Genomic DNA, 19,436 nt, shown 5'->3' with positions numbered 1-19,436 from the left:
TTGTTCAAAAGCTGATTTTACCTGTGGTTCCTATTCTCTATGGGACTGGAAATTCTGATGATCAGGACAGGTGAAATGATGTATGAAACAAACTTCAATGCTTTAAAAAAGAACTGGTGGCACAAATGTGTTGTAGAGACAACATGGATAGGTCCAGTTTAAACAGAAATCATCCGAAGAAGTTGCCAACTACAATGAGATGAACTATTAATTACTTGGTAAATCAAGGGCTAGCTGTGCTTCTTCAGGGTATTGCTGGAAGGACAGGATAAAGGACAAGTCCAGGAGGAACTTGGACCCAATACTAAAAAATTGATGTGAAATGAACTAGCTGTTTCAGCTGTATTACAGAACAAAAATGAAGATTATCGATATAAAGTGCATAATCTGACTTTGTTCCTCATTTGTTCTGCCTTCTGCCTCCTCCAGTACACTCCTTGCTCCAACAGGGACCAAGTTCTCACAGCCCTGAGCTCCACAAAGTATAACAGATGAATACCCAAAGACTGCTGCCTAAATCCTAATGTAATTACACAGACTGCTGATCATCACGAGGTGAGGACAACACTTCCTATCAGAAAGTTAATTAAATAATTAAAACTCAGATCCAGGATGCATTTTAGTATGTTTAGCTTTAGATGTATGAACCATTCTGGAGATTTCAGAATGACTCTGTTATATAAATGCTTTTTATGAGATACAGCCAAACAGACAAAACTTTGTAAAGCATCTCACCAGATTCTTCAAATTCACTGTTATATGCATTCCAAGTCTCGCTTATGCGGAGCAGATTTTCTTCCATGGCTTGAATGTCCATATAGGGACAGTTGCATTCTGGGAATTTGGGACCACATTGACACCAGCAGTCATTCTCTTTGCAGATGAACTCCCCCTCTGAATTGCAAGCAATATAGCTCAGAGCTGCCTGGACAAAATGTTCTTGCAGATACTCAGGCAGAATGACCTGAAGACCTGAAGGAAATAGAGTAAGTATTATGTTATTAAATACAAAGGAATGCTCAAGCCAAGCAGCTTCCCCAACCTATGTAACAAGCAAACAGACAAACAAAAAGTTATGAAAAAATAAACTATATGGCATTTTTAGGACAATTTATACAACTGTCTTACATTTGCACTATCTCATATATTTCCTTTCTTAAGAATTAATTTCAGATATATTCCTCACATTTCCCTCTCAGTATGGAACATCCATTCTACTAACTAGTAACCTATGTTCCTCAGAGCATTTACTGGTGTAATTTCTTTCTAGGGAGATTGTCAAAAACAAAAAGAAAGGATTACATCAACTTCTCCTTGTAAAGAATTGCTGAATGAACAGTCTCAGCAGTAAAAGCTTTGCAGTAGGGAAGCATGCTGCTGAATTATAATCTTAGTACTAGCAGCTAATGCAAATTTTTGAGAGTGCTGATGAAGGGAAAGCAGCTCTGAAAGACAGAGTAAAGAGACAGTAGAATCAGAAAAAGAGGCATGAAGGTAAATATTTCCATTCTGTATTGGACTTGTTTTCCATGTAGCCTTTGACACAGTAAGATAGAGCTTGTCTAAATAACTCTAGTTATCTCTTCATGATTCTGTAGAGACAAACTAAGAATGGGAAGAATTAGGTTGGAGGATGTTTTAGAAAAAAAAAAAAAAAAAGTCCAATATTTCATTTTTTATACAGTGATATTTAATTACTAAGAGACAGTTAATTGGATGTGATGGGTAGGGCAATAAAACCTTGAGAAAGAAAATTCATTCTTAAATCTACTAAAGGTTTAGCATGGAGAAAGAGCATAAAGTCTAGCTTCCATGGTGTTTCAGAAAACTCCTTTCATGTGTCAAAACCCTTTGTAAATTGTTTTCACACTTTACCCTGCCATGACATTCAGAGGCCTTGCAAAAGTATGTCACATTGATGTATCAGAATCACATAGACAATGAATCAAAAATTTAGGATACTTTTGACCAGAAATTTAGACTTACTCATCTGAAAATTTTACCATTGTTTACATGATCCCAATGATGGGAATGAGTATTTTTATATAGAAGCATTTTAACTAACTATCAGTCACTCTACCTACAGTAGTAGTCAACCAATCAAAAGGTACATTATAAATTTTTATTTATTATATGTTGTTATTTTCTGTGGCAAAAATAATCTCTCTAGAACCAGTGGAGCTTACCTGTGGGCCAAATAATTTCTCAGCATATGGATTAGTTATTTATGATATAGGTTTTTTCTACATAGGCACTTGGACAATTTCATAGAGATTTATCCCTTATTTTTAGGTATGTAAAAATGATAGCTGTAACAGTAATTTCATAACCCTTCCAAGTTGAAAGTCATATCACAGTTGCTAAAACTTGTTCTTTCTTCTCCCTTATGTCAAAATCTGTAAAACTCTGTTGTTACCTGAGGTAACTTTTCAATGTACTTGTATCCTTGTGAAAAGCCTTGAAATTGTGAAAGGAAAAGGAAGCTCAGACAAGCAAAATTGAGTCTTGTTCAATTGTTCCATGACAAGTATGAAATACTTTAACCAGTTCTGATAATATATTTCTCATAATGACAATTCAATGGCATGTGTCAAACCACTGTCTGAGGGATGAAAATATTATTTTTTAAATTTTAACTGACAAACATTGTGCATATGCTGGAGACTGTTAAAAATTGCAAATTATTTCTGGAAACATTAATTGAATCCCAGTGGAAATGACAAGGGTTTTTTAACAAAATATATACTATCTCTGAAAGAATTCTATGATTTTATGGTTTTTAACCTATTCTGGGAAGAGAGAAAGGAAAGGAGAAAAAACTAACAAACAAACAAACAAACAAATAAACACATAGATGTTTTAAACGGGAAGATAATTGTTCCCTGACAGTCATTCTTAATAGTCAGCAACAACTTCACAAAATATGTCTAACTGATTTATGAAACAATATGGCAAATTTTTAAAACTGGAAATAATTGTATAGCTACCTGTAACTGCAAATTAAGAACCAAATTCTTCTCTCATGTATACACAGAGGTACATACAAGTACATAAATTGAAGAAAATTTAATCTGTTCTCATAGAAATAAGTTGTTCATGTTACATTTTTGCAACTGAAAAAAAGCAATTAATAATGGCCTAATACCTTAGAGGGCATTTTTCTAATGAGTAAGATGCCTAATTTTCCAAGTTTTCTTAAAGGTCCCAACAGGAACCTTTAGACTCTTCAATATTTAAAGTGTTTGAAAATCTATATCCTGCTCCTCTGGTGACTCCATTCATTTCAGTGGGACAACTGCATGAGGTATAAGCTACCACTCAGTATGTACAAAGCAGTCTGAGCACACTAAATGTCACTCCCTGCTTGGTGGAATCTTTGGGAATTCAGGCTGTTTAAAAAGTGTGCAAGTGTTTGCTAAATAGGTCTGTAAAATGTTAACAGCATTATTCAAATTATTTTCTGATGTGTACAGAAATTGTTTCCATTTCAAAGGCAACATGAGTTACTGACATTTTCTTCACTTTGTCTAGAATGTATTTCTTGCACAAACACAAAAAAATTAGGAAAATGACCTTTTATGAGGTGGAATAAAGAAAAACAAATAGTGGGATAAATGTCATCCTGCTCCAAACCAAGTTAATGAAATTGCACTTACATACCTTGCAATTGAATCTTATTTTCAGGACTCTGAACCAGAACAGAGCTGACAGAATCTAGGTTGTCATAGTTACTGCAGCCAAGAGGACCAGTCCGTGTTTCTGTTACCTGATGGTAAGGGAATGGAAAAGCATTTGCTGCATTATTCAAAACAGACTGAGGAGTTCAGAAGCTCATTACATAAAGTTTCCCTTTAATTCAGCTGGTGGTACATTTCAGACTTAATTAAGATGAAATAGCTGGATTTAATTATGAAAAGTATGACTGCAAATGTTTTACCAGTACCACAAACTTCAGGGAGTACTGTTTCTATTGCAGAAAATCCTTACAAATACTTTATCTGACCAAGAATCTAAAGACAATTTGTTTCTTCATAGTTATGAGAATTAGAATGTGTTTACTAAATGTGGTTCATAAAAATGTGGACTGTGATTTTCACTGATGAAACTTGTGCACATGACAAATCCTTGTTGAAATAATGGGAAAAAACTTTGTTTTTTTCCTGTGTAGAACAGCGTGATTCAGAAGTAAAAATCCTTCATGAGCTATATTTATAACAATGGTAATGGTGTGATATTTTTCAACAGGGAAAGGTCTAAGTTTGGACATAACACTATAAGCACCCTGGCTACTGTAATCACTGAATCCATGACCACAGAAGCAAAATACAGCTAAATTCACCAAAACAGAATCACCACTAGTAGAGCTCTAGCTTAACAGCTGAGGATTGTGCTTGGCAACAAGCAGTTATTTAAATTAGAAACTATATTTAAAAAATAAATAAATAAATAAACAAACAAAAAAAAAAAACAAACCAAACAAACAAAAAAAAACCAAGTGATTTATATGCTTCATGTAATATTCTAGATAAAACTTAAGTGTCAACAAAAAAATTATAAAGCCTAATTTATTTTTAAAATGTTATTCTAAGAAAAAAACAAAAAGGCCTAATGTAGTTTCTCAGCAATTAAGCACTGCAGCTTTTGAAGCAACACTGTGATGTCCAGAGAACAAGCAGCGCCTCAGCTTTTTTTTTTTTTTTTTTACCTGTATAGGGAGTCAAGGAAAAAATCCAAACCCTTAGGATAGACAGGTATACCATGTTCTCATATTATTTTAAACTGGAGTGAGTGCTGTATAAAATTCATGATTTTGTAGTTCCTCCTCCCTTATACCAAGACCAGACAGAAAGAAGAAAGTGGAAGTGGAATAAAAGTAATACAGAGCCATATCAGGAAATGCTGGCCATGGGAGTCCTGGTCTCCTTTACTGCCAAAGTACAACCAATTTCTCTATCATACTCCTTCTCAGACTGCTCCCAGCCACTATCCTGGAACTTCTTAGCTCTCTTCCTTTTACCATCTCAGAGGTTGTGGCCAGATTTACCCTTATTTGGTGATCTGCCTCCATTTTGAAAAACAACCACTTCTATTTTATGTTACTTCAGGCATGGTATTCAGCTCTGGATCTCCTGGAGAATAAGCCTAAATTATAGGGTCAAGGAGCTCATTTTCAAAATACACACCTCCCCTGAGCATCTGTCTGACATGCACACAGACAACTAACATTAATTCTTATGAACAGAAGGAAGTTTGCTATTTTAGCAATCTGTTTTTAAAAGAATATGAAATTGCTAAAATAACCTGTGAGTGTTCATGTTGCTTAGGATTGCCTGGCTCTCTTACAGTCTGTGCTACCACCAGAATGTGTAGGTGGCTTCAACTGGATCATGCTATTCTTGAAACCACTGAGATTTCACATTTTCAAAGATCTCTTGCACTTTTGCGAAGTAAATACAAAATCTTAGGCTATTCCAAGCTCTTGGCACCTTTGAACTACTGTTTCTGCAGGTGGAGAAGCAGACCCTTTGCAATGCCAGAGACATGGAGAAAACACACAGAAGTGGCTTCAGGCAAATGTACTAGCAGAATGCCAGCTGTGTAACACAATGAGATGGAGTCAGGATGTCTCCTCCCTGCACATATATGGTAGTCTTTAATATTTATGCCAGGGCCAGATTTACCATGTTTTTTGCTTAATCAACTTGAAACAGCAAAGACTCTTGCACAGGCCTCGGATTTGTCTTGGACGTGGCTGGAAAGACAATTCTGATTTGCCTGTGATCCTTCTGTCCTCTCCCTCTCTCAACAAGTGGTCTAAAATTCCATTCTAAAACCTCATTTTTGTGTAGTACCCCCAGCCCATATGTAGAATCCTAATCTTTTTATACAATAACAGAGACAGTCACCTACATTAAATAAGATAAATAACCAGAAGACAATAAAAGAGAGGTGATTGTTGTTACAAGTTTTATCCTAGTTCTTAAAGATTATGCTCTGCATTTATCTATGCAATTCTTATTTAAAGATCCATTTATTTTAGTGTTATTTTGTATATTGTTATTACTCTTTTCAACCATTTGTCTATAAGGCAATGAAGCTTCATAAAAATATATGAAATGTATAAACTATAAAGCCAATTTTACAATTCCTATCCATTCTTATTAGTCTTATCCCTCCTGAAATCACAAAATAAGAAAAGGTTAGTAAGAAGCTCTATAATTATTGTGTCCCTTTTTGTTCATGCATCTTCATTCTTCCTTTAGATTATGTAAAACATAGGTAGAGACTATCACTGCTTTGATTATGAGATGGATAGCACTTGGTGTATTTAGGTGTTCCAAGAGGCAGAATGCAGAAAAATCGTTCATTAAATGGCTTTCTTGACTTTTGACTGGTTATATAAATCCACTGACTTAAAAGAAAACTATATATTTGAAAAATACTGGATGTGGTTAGATTTTGAGATGACTTACAAACATTCATGACTGCTATAGGCAAGCAATAAAACATTGTTCTAACAATAACAATAATAAATAATGCTCTATAAATAGAGCAATAAATAAGGACCATTTACAGATATTATGTTTTCACTCAAATCTATATATATTTTTCTTATTCATTCTTTTACTTTTCCAAATACCTTTGCCTTCCTCTGTCAACTCCTTTGCTCCTTTGCTCTTTGCATAGAAAATACATTCCAATAAGAAAATTGAAATCCCAGTAAATAATAAAGAAAGAACAAAGTAGATAAAAAACATGCAAATGCCAACTTTCCATGGATTATACTTCTAATCAGAGGTCAAAGCGAAGTAGTTACATATGCTTTTTTATACTCTCTATAAATCCTACTCAGCAAAGATTGTAAATCAGAAGGAAAAATGGAGTAGTTGCTAAAAGAAAACCTCAAATTTCTGTCAAATTTTCCGATCAAATTAAAAGATTTAATTTGGGGGTAACATTCAGATAGCTAAGAAGACTACGGGGGGGGGGGGGGGGGGGGGGCGGGGGGGAAGTCCAAAGGTATTAATTCTGGGTCGATCCAAGTGTTACTGGAACCACTCACGATTTCCCATTTTTTGTTTCAGGAACAATAGAAACAAAATTGGAAGGGCAATGGCACTTCTTTAATTATCTTCCAAGCAGAGAAGTGGGACTATATTCAGTCCCAAGATCACAACTCACAAGTGTTTTGTCTGAAAGTGTACAATGAAAGATAAGCCAGAAAAAGGAGAGGGAAAGGTAAAATGTAAATACAGAATATGCTAAGACGTTAGCATAGTCCAGAAGTGATTGCATATGAGCAAAGAGAATCATAACCACGTTTGTTTTGGAAGAACTAGACCTGCAGTCCATAAAGACTCTAACTCACAAAGCTAAATATCACAGAACAAAGTTATTTAATAGCCAAAACCCCCAAGAACCAGTAACAAAATATGTGTGAAACCATCTGACATGAACCAGTCAGGCTATTCTCAAGTGCCTTGTTTTCAAAGATTATCACAGAACAGGTTTCCCTGGGCAGCAGGGTTTTCAGTTCCCAGAAATAAACTATAACATTTGGCATTAATGAGACAAATGCCTACAGTTTTCAATCAGTTAAATCTCATAACCATGGTGATAACGATCTGATTATAAGTGCACTGAGAACATACCACCTAGCACTTAAGCAGGGCTGAATTCTTGTGATATCAGTGGGTAGTATTTCCCTGGGAAACAGTGTGCTTTTTTTGTCCATGATAATTAAACCTATAGAAGGCTTTCCTAATAAAAGGGAAATATATTTCTGCAGAGATTTTGTTCCTAGTGTGTCTTTTTAAATGCACATAGCTAATATTCCTAAATACATGCCCATGCAGAGGTGGTGTGTTGTCTTGCATAAAGGACTATCCTCTTCAGCAAGACTCTTTAAAAATGCATTTGGCTTCTAAGGAAGATAACTAAGCCAGTACAAAGGAGAGTGAGACAATGCTAGTCACTTCAAACTAGGCAACTGCATTCATATGCATAGAAACCTCTTTAATATTTTAAACATTAAAATAATGGTTTAGAGCAAATTCATCATATATACATGACTACTCATGGAAGAAGGTCTCTGCTGAATGATTGGTGCAGACTGAAGAAAGGACAAAAGTATGGAGTGGGGAGAAACCTGAAGTCTTTAGCATTCTCCTGTATGACTCTCCTATCAACCTCTCCTTCAGGAATTCCACACATCGTGTTCCCACATATTGTCATCCCTGCACATTCTGCAGTCAGTGCTCATTTCACCTAAAAAATAGTTGATCAAATGAAGAGGAACTAAATGTACTTTCTATTTAGAAGTGGATCTCCTGCCAACCTTCTTTTTTTTTTTTTTTTTTTTTCCCCCCAGGCTTGACAGTTTTTCACAAAAGCACCTTTCTTTCAGCACTTTCCTTTACCACACAATAGTTGCTGCTCTGCTGCCCTACTTGTGTTATTGAGCATATTAAAAGTCTCCCACTAATTAGTGTGTAATTAAAATAAGTCAAATCTTCGGAATGTTCCAAGCACTGACACTTATCATGCTATCAGCTACATGAACATTTCTGAAGTGGGTACAGAGAAACCAACAGCACCTACGATGTCAGGGGTTGGATTAATATTTTCTTTTTTTTTTTTTTTTTTTTTTTTTAAATTGCGAGCATTCTAAAACTGTAATTCATAGGCATGTAACATTTTCAACACAATTTCTTGCAGCAATATTGATAGCATAGAACTGACGTTTTAATTTGAAGAACCCACTAACTCAGGAGACCTGGAATATTTTTCTAGCATTTACTGTTGTAAGATGGAACAGAAACAGTAAACTTGATCTTTCTACAAAGGAAATAAAATGTAAAATTTCCATTAACTTCATTAGAAGTGGAATAATGTCTTCTTTCAAGTTTTTGGGCAAGGAGACAACTTTAAATTTCACTGAACGCAGCAATAAAGCTTCCCAAGAGATCAGTGTAATTCCTCCATTCCCTTTCCTTTGTTTTTACACTCTCAGAAAATTGACTGTGAACTAGATTGCTATATTACAAAAACAGCGAAACTGAAATATATTATCCCTACATAAAACGTTAAATACCTTGGAAATCAGAATATTCTAGGAATTAGAAATTAACTCAGACTATTTTAATTCTGCTTTGCTGTTACATTAGTTAAAAATATGATTTTTTAAGGCTGTTTAGGTTCATCTGATAGGGAGAAATCACTTGTCTGTTGAAGTCTATTTCCAACTATCTCAGAGAGCAATTTATTATCTGTAAATTACAGGAGAATCCACAGAAATTCAAAACAAGTTTTTGAACCTATGCTGTTCCACAGGAAAATTAGACAAGAAACCAAGACTGTTGGAATTACCTCAGCTCTGAACTAGCAGAAAACCTGTGTAGGTTGGACTTCTAAAGGTACTTGAAATAGGGGTCAGGTAGGGAGGAGAAAATGATTACTTCCTGTGCTCTTCTATAACGCTGACTCTGCAGACTGTGTGACACTCCTGAGGCTGTGGAAATAGAAAGTGAGGATTTACCCCAGATGAAATCACTGGAAACATTGACAGTTCTGGCACTGGAGCCACAACTTTCCCTATTCAAGGACATTTTATATCCAATGCATGTCAGGTGCCATGTTCCTGTACATCCTTATGTAAAGCAACAGGGAAGTTTGCAGGAAATGAAGCTGCTGGAAAACCAGTCAGGGCAGCGATACAAGAGCCTTTATTTCCTGCACTTTCAGAAATCAAGAATGCATCAGCCTCATACAGAGAATAAGGACAGACATTCTCTCAGAAAGAACAAGTTATCTCTTTTAATTAATCTTGAAGAATAGATGAGAGTAAAGTTCTCTTATAGAGAAGTAATATACTTAGCAAAAATGTAATAAAATCTCAGTATTTTGTTTCAGTTTACTTTTAGATACTTCTGCTTTCCCACATCTTATTTAAATGAATATTAATATTATTTTTTCACAACTTTTATTGCCTAAAGAGACAGATGAGCAACAAACAATAAATGAAATCTATGTATTTGGTTTAAAATATAAAATTAGAAACAAAGAGGACAGCACAGATACAAATTAAAATAATATTTCATGTTCATAAAAATCTCAAAGTATCTGCAGAAAGCAAAGGCAAAGAGGTCTACTGAAGTAAAGCCCTATTCCTAATCCTCCATGCTTTTCCAATCATAACTCCATTACTATATAAAGGACAAAAAGCTCCAAAGAAGTCTTGGGGCACATACTGTAAGGAGAGACCATCTACCTACATTTAGCCCAAATGCAAAATCCCATGCAAGGACTTCCCAAGAGTATTAGGAATAAGATTTATATCTTCATGGCTCAGTTCCAATATGCAGTGCTAAGGCTACTGGGATTTTTCACTGTGTCCCCATTAGTTTCAAGAGGACACCATGATATGGTTATTTATAAGACTCACAGATATTATTAGTTATAATACTATTGCAGTTGAATGGAAAATAATTTTCTTAGTTTGGGAAAGTATGAATGAAAAAATATAGTCCTTCCTGAATAAGAATAAAATTTAAAATGTTCTTTTTCTCTATGAAGCAACAGGAAAGAGGAAGTCTAGGTGAATCTGTGGATAATTTGGAAACTTTTTTTTAATGTGGTCAGTTTTAAGTATATAATATATTTTAAGAGAAAAAATAACTTGTGCTAAAGAATAACACTAAGACCCAAAAATAACATTAAAAGAATTTAAAGTCCTTAAGCTCAAAAATCAAATTGATAAGGGCAGGTTAATTCAGATCCAGATTTTCCATGGAGAACCTACCTATGATTATATATTTCTGTGCAATTCCAAAACTTAGTTGTGATATTCTTTTTGGTAACATCTCTAAAAATTTACTAATTTAAGCTATTTCCAGATCTTATATTTCCTCCCCCAGAGTGTATGTAAACTCCTGATTTATTTTTGCTGTCCATAGCACTACAATTCTTAACACTCTACAATTCACTTACTGTAATGTCTGCAGCAGGACATTTTGCATGTCCACTTTATTTTACCATACTCCAGTCAAACTACCCCTTATGGGGTTGTCATTCTAACTCTCAAAAGAAATCACATTACTGTCCATAATGTGCATGTCTGCCGGCTTGCTCTCTGCCTGGGTCACATATATGTTTTTAGGGATTTATTTTTAGGTTGTATCCTCATTACTTCCCACCCATTTATTCCCTCTGGTAAATGATTGTAACACATTTTCCCTTTCTGTCTCATTGGTATTGCCAACTCTTAATTTGTAGTTTTGTAGAGCTCTTATTTTTATGCTGCTGAGATTTATATATTTTTCTGTATATTTGAAGGGCTACCTGCAGAGTTAACAATTACAGCTGATCTATAATTTAATCATTAAATCCCTATCAGACGTTCAAACTAAAGGGAAATGTTTGGCTGAATTTGTTTTAGAAAAGAAAAACATATAGATGCTTCCTCAGTGTTAGGTGACTAGTTTAGTTATACTGCTCTATAACTTTGCTTGATTATGCTGTTTTATTACTATTGTATAGTTTATTGTATTGTTTTTGTGTTGAAAGCAAATCTTTACCTTCAAATCCCACAAATTTATGAAAAGACATGGAAAGAACACCTGAGACTGGAATTGAATCCAAATATTGCTGCAGTAAATATGTGAATCATGAGTAGTGCATGGCTCTAGATTATATGATTCTTACTCAAAGTAGGCCAATAGGATTGGCAAACTTGTTCACATAAATTATAACAGATTTAGGATTTAGGAATCAAATCTCTGGAATTTACCTTTTAAACTATATGTTGCTTGTTAAATATTCTTTGATAGGAAAAACTTCAAATAATTATCTGTAATTGCACCTGAAATTTCAATCAAGGACCAATACCAAATTAGCTAAAGAATAGTAAACCACAAAGGACTTAGTGCTGAATCTATTCTGAAGCATACACACTTGCTGATGTTTTCTAAATCATTTCAGTGAATTAAAGGAGCTATGCTCATAATCAAAGCTAATGTAAGCACTCGGGAACTAATTGCAAGACTCAAGAGTGCTGGGTGCTTACTTTTATAAATGAGGCATGGCTTTTATATCATCCAAGCAGTTCTGAGGACTTGACAAGTGAGATTCTCACAAGATGTAGGAAATCTTAGTAGTATTTCAGCTCACTGTCATTCAGACTACTTCTGAATTCACTGTAGTGCTGAAAGTTAAGGAAATATTTCAGGGCTTGGCTGCAACAGTTTAAATCCCAGTGGTGATAAAATAATAAAATTTAACTTCATTTGTCATGCTTAATCTTCATATGAAAATTAGCCATAGTAAAAAAAGCCTCCCAGGTCTCCCAGTTTCTATTCCAGCTGATAGTCTGGAATGCAGAACCATCAACGTTTACAGGCTGGTTTCAGCCAGAATTAGTTGAGGAAGCATCAGGTAAGAATGACTGGGAAAGGAGGCAATTTATTTGGTATATTAGCTTTCTATGTTAGATCAACTTGCTGCAAGCCCAAGTGGAGTGTAAATACACCAAACCTGAGGGTATATTCGATTAAGATACAAATATTCACACAGTTCTACCTAGAATTCCCTTCTATGAATCAAACAATTATTTTAATAATTATATGTATATAAACAAAAATTAATTTTCAGGTAACAATTTTTACAAAATATTTGTTGCTGTGATAATGTATACTATTCTAGATAAAAAGAAAAATTATTGGGAATGACAAGGAAAGAAACAAATTTACAAGTGAAGAACCATATGAAAGAAAAATGTTTGGTTAAAAGTAAACCATAAGCTCCTAATACTTTTACCAAAATAGAATAAATTCCCCTTTTTATTCCCTTTGAGACCAATTGTATTCCAGACAATTCTACTGCCTGTCTGCTATAGATTGGAAAGAAGGACTGAATCCAGGTTTCTCAGTTCAGTCAAAATTTATTGAAAGTTATAGATGGTAGTTGTGTTCTGTATACAGTGTGATCTTTCAGATTTGATCTCTCAAAATATAGGGAAAAAAGATAAATTTTTTTTACACCTAAGTCCTGTCAAATATGCACAAGTCAAGTGGACAACCCTGTAGTGTAAGAGCTGAGATGGTTTTAGTTATATCCATCCTTAAATATAGAAACTTCTAATGTCAAACACTAAAAAGTCTGCAGATTGTAGAAACTGTCTTCAGTGAATGAGAAGTGTAAGTACTAAACTATATTTTCATTATATCCCTTAAATTTTTAATGAACACATAAAAAGTGATAGAGAAGAAAAGAAAGAATATCTGTCCAAAATTCTGCATCACATCAGGAGGCAGAAACTTCAAATCAGAGTTCAATGTTTTACTCAGAAGAACAAAAGTAAAACTGAATTTATAAGTTTTCTGAGTTTGACTAAATAATCAAAATACTTATAACTGCAAACTTACCAAATGGTACCCAAGTATTTCTGTAAATGTACGGTAATAAAGACCATTACAAAAATAAAGCACAAAAATGTTAAACAAAAAGTCATGTTGAGAGGTAGGAATTATAGCTGGATGGAAATTTCCTATAAACATATCAAGATCCTATATTTTCATCAAGAAAATAACAGATACTCCCCAGTTTAAATAAGCGTTGTATGTAGTGGAAGACTGCAGATTTGCACTATGGGGGATTCAATGTTTTTGACAGGTGGAAGTACCTCTGGCACATGGCATTGAACATGTCTCATCAAACTCTGCTGTTAGAACTTAACTCATTCACTATTTATAAAGACTCATGAATGAACAAACTCTTTGGAAAGTTTTGGCTAATAACTGAGTGATTCTCAATATTGTTATTTCATGAAGTAAACAAAATGAGAATTTTTAACATACAGAAAACTGTTCTTAGAATTAAGCTCCAAGGGCAGTGTTATCCAGACAGACTGCTGTGCCTATCTGGAAAATCGTTCAAATCATCCTGATTTGTGGGACTATAAAGACTTATCAAATAGCAAGGCCTGTTCATTAAGCCATACATGAATATGTCCTACTATGGATCTTGCATTGATATAATTTTTGAAAAAAAATGTTTAGAATATAGAACCTTGTCCAAGGGCTTTTTTTATTAATTTCTTTCTGGACCTGACATATATGAGACAACACCTAGGGCAAAGGATGACATATCATAAAGGGAAGTGCATTTCTTCAACCAAAAAATAGAAGAGAGAGCTAGAGTTCCTGTGAGCATGACAATCTAAGGAAAAAGGGAAGTTCAGAAGAAAAAGGAGGAAACAAATGAAAAGAGAGTAATGCTTATTATCAGTACTGTGGAGTCCCATGGAAGCAGGAATTTGTTCTGCTCACAATTGAAAGGAACTCTACTACCTGTAGGTTTTGATTAGTTTCCATGTAGACTACCGTGTAAGTTAGAAAATTTCTAGAGAGAGATAATTATCCAGCTCCTTTCATGATATGGTAGGTGAAAAACCCTTTGACACATGTTGCTTTTTGAATTATAGGTCTTATACATGTATATGTCTGAATTAAATTCAAGTATGTCACTGTATTTTTTTCCATGCCATTTTACTTATTAGAAGGTTTAGTTTGTATGTAGTGCACAATTCATTCTAAGTTGTTACACTGTGATAGTAATATCTAACTCTTTATATCGTACACTATAGTCTTTCCAGCTTTCTATATTTTCGTCAAGAAAGGACAGATCCTACTCAGTGTAAACAAACAGCAAAGTTGTTAATAAATTCTATTCAATTATGTTAAATAACTTTCCTTATTGTCTCTTTAGCACTGTAATGTCCTGATGTTGTGGAGTTTAACAAGTGAAATGCCTTTGTCTTTCACCTGAACAAAAACGAGTGTCATAATTTACCCTTCTATTTGTGCAATATACCAACTCCTTTCTACAGGATTATTTTTAATAGATGGGTCTTTGTGACCAAATGAAAATTTTCATATAGAGCTTAAAATCATAATGCTTCAGTCCTATTCCATATCCTAAAAAAAAAGAAGAAAAGTAGATCCACACATTTTATCATTATACTCTAACCAAGTATATAAATTGCTATACTTGAAAGAACATAGCATATTTATTTCTTACAATGATAGGTGTGGCTCAGTATTTCTGTGAAGGTTACATTTCAAACAGAGAACTGGAATAAGAATAAAGCTTACTGAAATAGATTAAAATATGACAGAAAAAATATTGTAGTGGTCCTCTTTGAACCATTTTCTCTATTATCTGCAACACTTTATCATCACTTATTTTTGTACATTAAGGATTTCATGAAAAGTTGAAAGAAAAACATGGAATGTTTTTTTATTTTCAAGGCTCTAGGTACTCAGGAGAAGATACAATTATATTTCCTTATAAATGTACTTACTAGGTAGGAGACTGTGTACTGTTATACTCTACTTAGTGGAATTATTATAAATGTTGGAACTTTATGAATTATTATAAATGTAACACTGTAGTTCTTTTATGATTTATTTTTCACTTTTTTTTTTTTTTTATATTACTTAAAAAAAAAAAAAAAAGTCAAATTAAAGGTATCCAAAGACCATGAAATACATTAACTATTCCCTGGGACTGAGAGGGTTAATTTGAGCAACCTAGAGAGAGAGACTGAATAATAGTTTGATAAATTAGGAAGATGATGGTTGAGGTTGAATGCAGAAAACCCTGATCTCGATATCAATATTAATGTGAAGAAATTTCCTTGACATCAGTGGAGTTTATTCATTGTATAAGTTGAGGATCTCACCATGAAAAATTAGAAACACTTTTTATTTTGCATACTTGATTCAGCAATAAAGTCTGTAGAACAGTGATGAAACTAGCCACTTTTTAGACATTAAATATCTGAAAACACTATAGTAATCACTCAGTACTATATAAAGTCTGCTGGATGAATAATGAAACCTTTCTAAAACCCAGCTTCTGCCACAGCACATATAGGCTTTATAAGCATTATCTTGTTAGAGATTACATTATAGTTTTGCTTTCAGAAATGTAAATCCTGATGAAGTACTGTGTGAAAACCTACAGGTAGAAAAAAATGCAAGCTGCAGAAGACAACAATGATGTAACACAGAATCAGTTACCTATAAATGATTCTCATATGAAGGATATTTTCAAGAGCACTTCTTACCATTAAATTAATAGATTGAAGAGGCTGATTGAAGTTTGAATTGTAATATATAACAGCAAAATGTGTTAAAATATATTATGGGTATAAATCCTATAGGAAAAATAATATGAACACTGAAGCCTTTCAACAGCCTTTTATTTTTCTCTAAGCTTATTTCTTCTGACGCTGAGTCTCTATTACCCTGAGATACATGTTGTTGTTACACGCTATCTTGTATTTCTTAGGGTTCAGAGGTAGGGAAATGTTCTGTGAATTTTATAATCCTTGCTGTCAATTAGAGAGTGGAGGACATAAGAGTGATGAAGTGATTTTCTCAACCCATACATAAACCACTGCACAGACAGAATACAGACCAAATCAAAATCCATACAAATCTGAGTGTCTCCAAATTAGTGTTGGAATGCCCTTCTGTAACTGCATTGTTCAATATGTTCACTGTGGGTCTCAAAATTAAAACCCTTCTCCATTTTCTGGGTTTATTTACTTCAGTTTCATTTTTTTAAGAAAAAAAAAATATGAAACATCTAAGGAACTGTAGTATGAATTTCTTATAAGTTTTTGACAACTATGATGGCAAGTGCTGTGTGAGTGCTGTCAAGGTCTCTTGCTTACATATGTATATTTATAATGTGCTTGGGGTTTAGCAGTCTTTTTTTTCTTGGGGGATTTTACCCTTCTCTCTTGACTAAACTACATAATGATAAAACAAAACCCTTCAATTTGTTATGGTCTATCATGTCATATGGTCTTTTCTGTTGTTGTTTTGTGCTGTGTTTTGTTTTTTGGGGTATTTTTGTTTGTTTGTTTGTTTGTTTTTTTTTTCAAGTGAAGAATACTTATCTAAACTCTTTCCAAAATGCATATCCTAGAATCTTTATTATGTGCTATTTTATTACTTTGAAAGCATTTCATGATGTGTTACCAACTAGCTGGCAATGTTATAACCTCTTGCACTCATTACTCCTCTGTGCACATTGCTGAAAATATAATGAGACAGTGTAGTTTGTATTAGAGGCTGCTAAAACACATCTTTTTATGAGTGTCATGCTGCAGCTGCTGTGATGTATCGTGTCAACTGTGTTGCTGAGTATGCATTCTGTGACTGTTTAGTAAAACATGTTATTACATTAACTTGCTGGTCCTTCCCCCCACACATCCCTCCCCCCTTTTTTCTCACTATCTGAAACAGTGAGGGCCAGATTCTCAAAGGAATTGTGCTGTTTTACACCAGCTGAAGAGCTGACCAGTACATTACCTTTTAGAGAAAGCAGCCCTGGAGTTTCAATTTAATTAAAATTCAACTGTCCAAATGAATTAAAGTTGTTTTTAATATCTTCACCTTAAATTCTTGAATAAGATATAGAAATAAATCCCTAATCTTTATTCTTGGTGTATTCTTACAATTATTAATGGTCCACGCATAGCAGTCACAAGATTTCATTATACCTATGGCAAATTTGATCCAAAGATGTCTAACAGCTCCCAGACATAAATGTATAAAACCTCATGCATTTCAATTTTGTAATGAGACAAACACAAATCCTGTGCTGTTCAGTAGAACATGCTACAGAGACATCTTAGCTACCTGAAACTGGTCTAGCTTCAGAAAAAGGAGGAATATAGCTGCAGTCCACGGTCACTCCTGAACAAATAAACCTTGTTGAGGAACACAGTGTATGTGTCTGGGCACAGATTTCAGGTCATGTCCTGTGTTTTATGTTCCATGGATGTTAGAACCATGTACTAGCACATGGCCTCTCTGACATGCTTTGTGGCAGGGTTTCGCCAGGCTCAAAGACCAGAATGTCAGAGTTTTAATCCCAGCTGTCTAAACTTGCTTATCCAAACCCACAGGTAAATTCAGATTACTGAAAGATCCTGAGGAGATAGATGATGTCCAAAATGTATATGGAAGCTAAATACTTAACTGCAGGTCCCAGTTCTTCTGGTAAGATTAGATAATGACCCAAATTTGAATTTAAAAATCCATACCTAATCATATAAATAGCTAGCTGATTTTGTAAAACTTTTAATAATGAGCAACACTTTCAAAGTAACCTACAAAATTATTAAATTCTCTCAAAAATGTCATGGGACTTTACCACATCAAGACAAAGATTTAGGAGCACAATTTCTATGTATTTCCTGAAAATCTTAATTTTTAACTCCCCCTTTGAAAAGTTCTTGTATGAAGGCAGTCTGATCTCCCAAGGTAGTGAAGAACTTGGCATTTCATAATGGATCTGAACAATATTTGTCCCTAAAAAACTGCACTGTGTCTTTTCCTTGACATGTTTAAGTAATGTCACCATACTTACACAATGGTGCGCTGGGTTTGTGTGAGTGGTGGGGTTTCTGGTAGTGGGGGAGGGTGCTACAGCAGTGTGCCCCTGTGAGAAGCTTCTTGAAGCTCTTCTAGCTGCAAGTCAGACCAACTTCTGCACCAAGGCCAAACAAATCACCTGCACCTCTGTGATAGCATATTTAAGAGGGGACCTGGGAGAAGGGGTTTGACTTATGAGGAATTGTGACACCTGCATGAACACTGACATCAGTGGAGGAATGGAGAAGGAAGGGGGGAGGCATGCCAGAGCAGAAACCCCACTGTACCCCATGGTGACACAACAGAGTAGCCCCCCTCTGCCACCCATGAAGGTCCACAGTGGAGCATATGCCGATTATTGCCAAATATTGCAGCCTCTGGAGGACCCCACACCAGAGCAGACGTCTGTGCTTAAAGGAAGCTGTGACTCTGAGGGAAGAAGCATCCCCTGCTTTTGTAGTTCAGCGCTGGGAGGATTGCAACATGTGGAGGTGTCCCACACTGGAGCAGCTTGGGAAACACTGTGGTCCATGGGAGGGACTCATATCACAGAAAGTTTGTGGAGAACTGTCTCCTGTGAGAGGGGAACCATGTGGAGCAGGAGGAGAATGTTAGGAGTTCCCCCCACCCTGAGGAGGAAGAAATGGCAGCACTGACTGCACCCTCCATCCCCTGCCCCTGCACTGCTGGGGGAGGAGATATTGGGAGCAGAGCTGAGCCTGGGAAGAAGGGAGGGGTAGGGGGAAGGTGTTCACAAGATGTGGCAATGCTTCTCACTGTCCTACTCTGTTAAGTGGTGTTAGTGTCTTTAATAAATGTATGTTCTTTTTTTAATTCCCCTAACGAGTCTGCCTTTTGCCTGTGACTGTAATGGGTGATTTGTCCTTCCTGGTCCTATCTTGAATCCCAATCCTGTCTCATTTGTCCCTTCTGATTGCTGGGAGAGAAGGGATGTGTGAGCAGCTGTGTGGTGTTTGACTGACAACC

The 19,436-nt window shown here is 35.0% G+C and overlaps 1 protein-coding gene across 2 annotated transcripts in view; it reads right to left on the bottom strand.

The window, feature by feature from the left end:
- The window catches only part of BRINP3 (BMP/retinoic acid inducible neural specific 3), a 226,624-nt gene that overhangs the window by 64,997 nt on the left and 142,191 nt on the right, over nt 1-19,436 (bottom strand). For both annotated transcript variants that reach the window (XM_042807860.1, XM_042807866.1), the window contains exons 5-6: nt 3,661-3,766; nt 736-972 (exon numbers count right to left, since the gene is read on the bottom strand). In XM_042807860.1, the coding sequence (XP_042663794.1) occupies nt 736-972; nt 3,661-3,766 (343 nt within the window). The remainder of the gene's footprint in view (nt 1-735; nt 973-3,660; nt 3,767-19,436) is intronic.

The sequence above is a fragment of the Tyto alba genome, unplaced genomic scaffold, assembly GCF_018691265.1.
Source record: "Tyto alba isolate M040663 unplaced genomic scaffold, T.alba_DEE_v4.0 Super-Scaffold_1000006, whole genome shotgun sequence".
NCBI classification, from domain to species: domain Eukaryota; kingdom Metazoa; phylum Chordata; class Aves; order Strigiformes; family Tytonidae; genus Tyto; species Tyto alba.
Note: the sequence above shows the minus strand (reverse complement) of the source record. Positions and strands in the feature narration are given on the sequence as shown.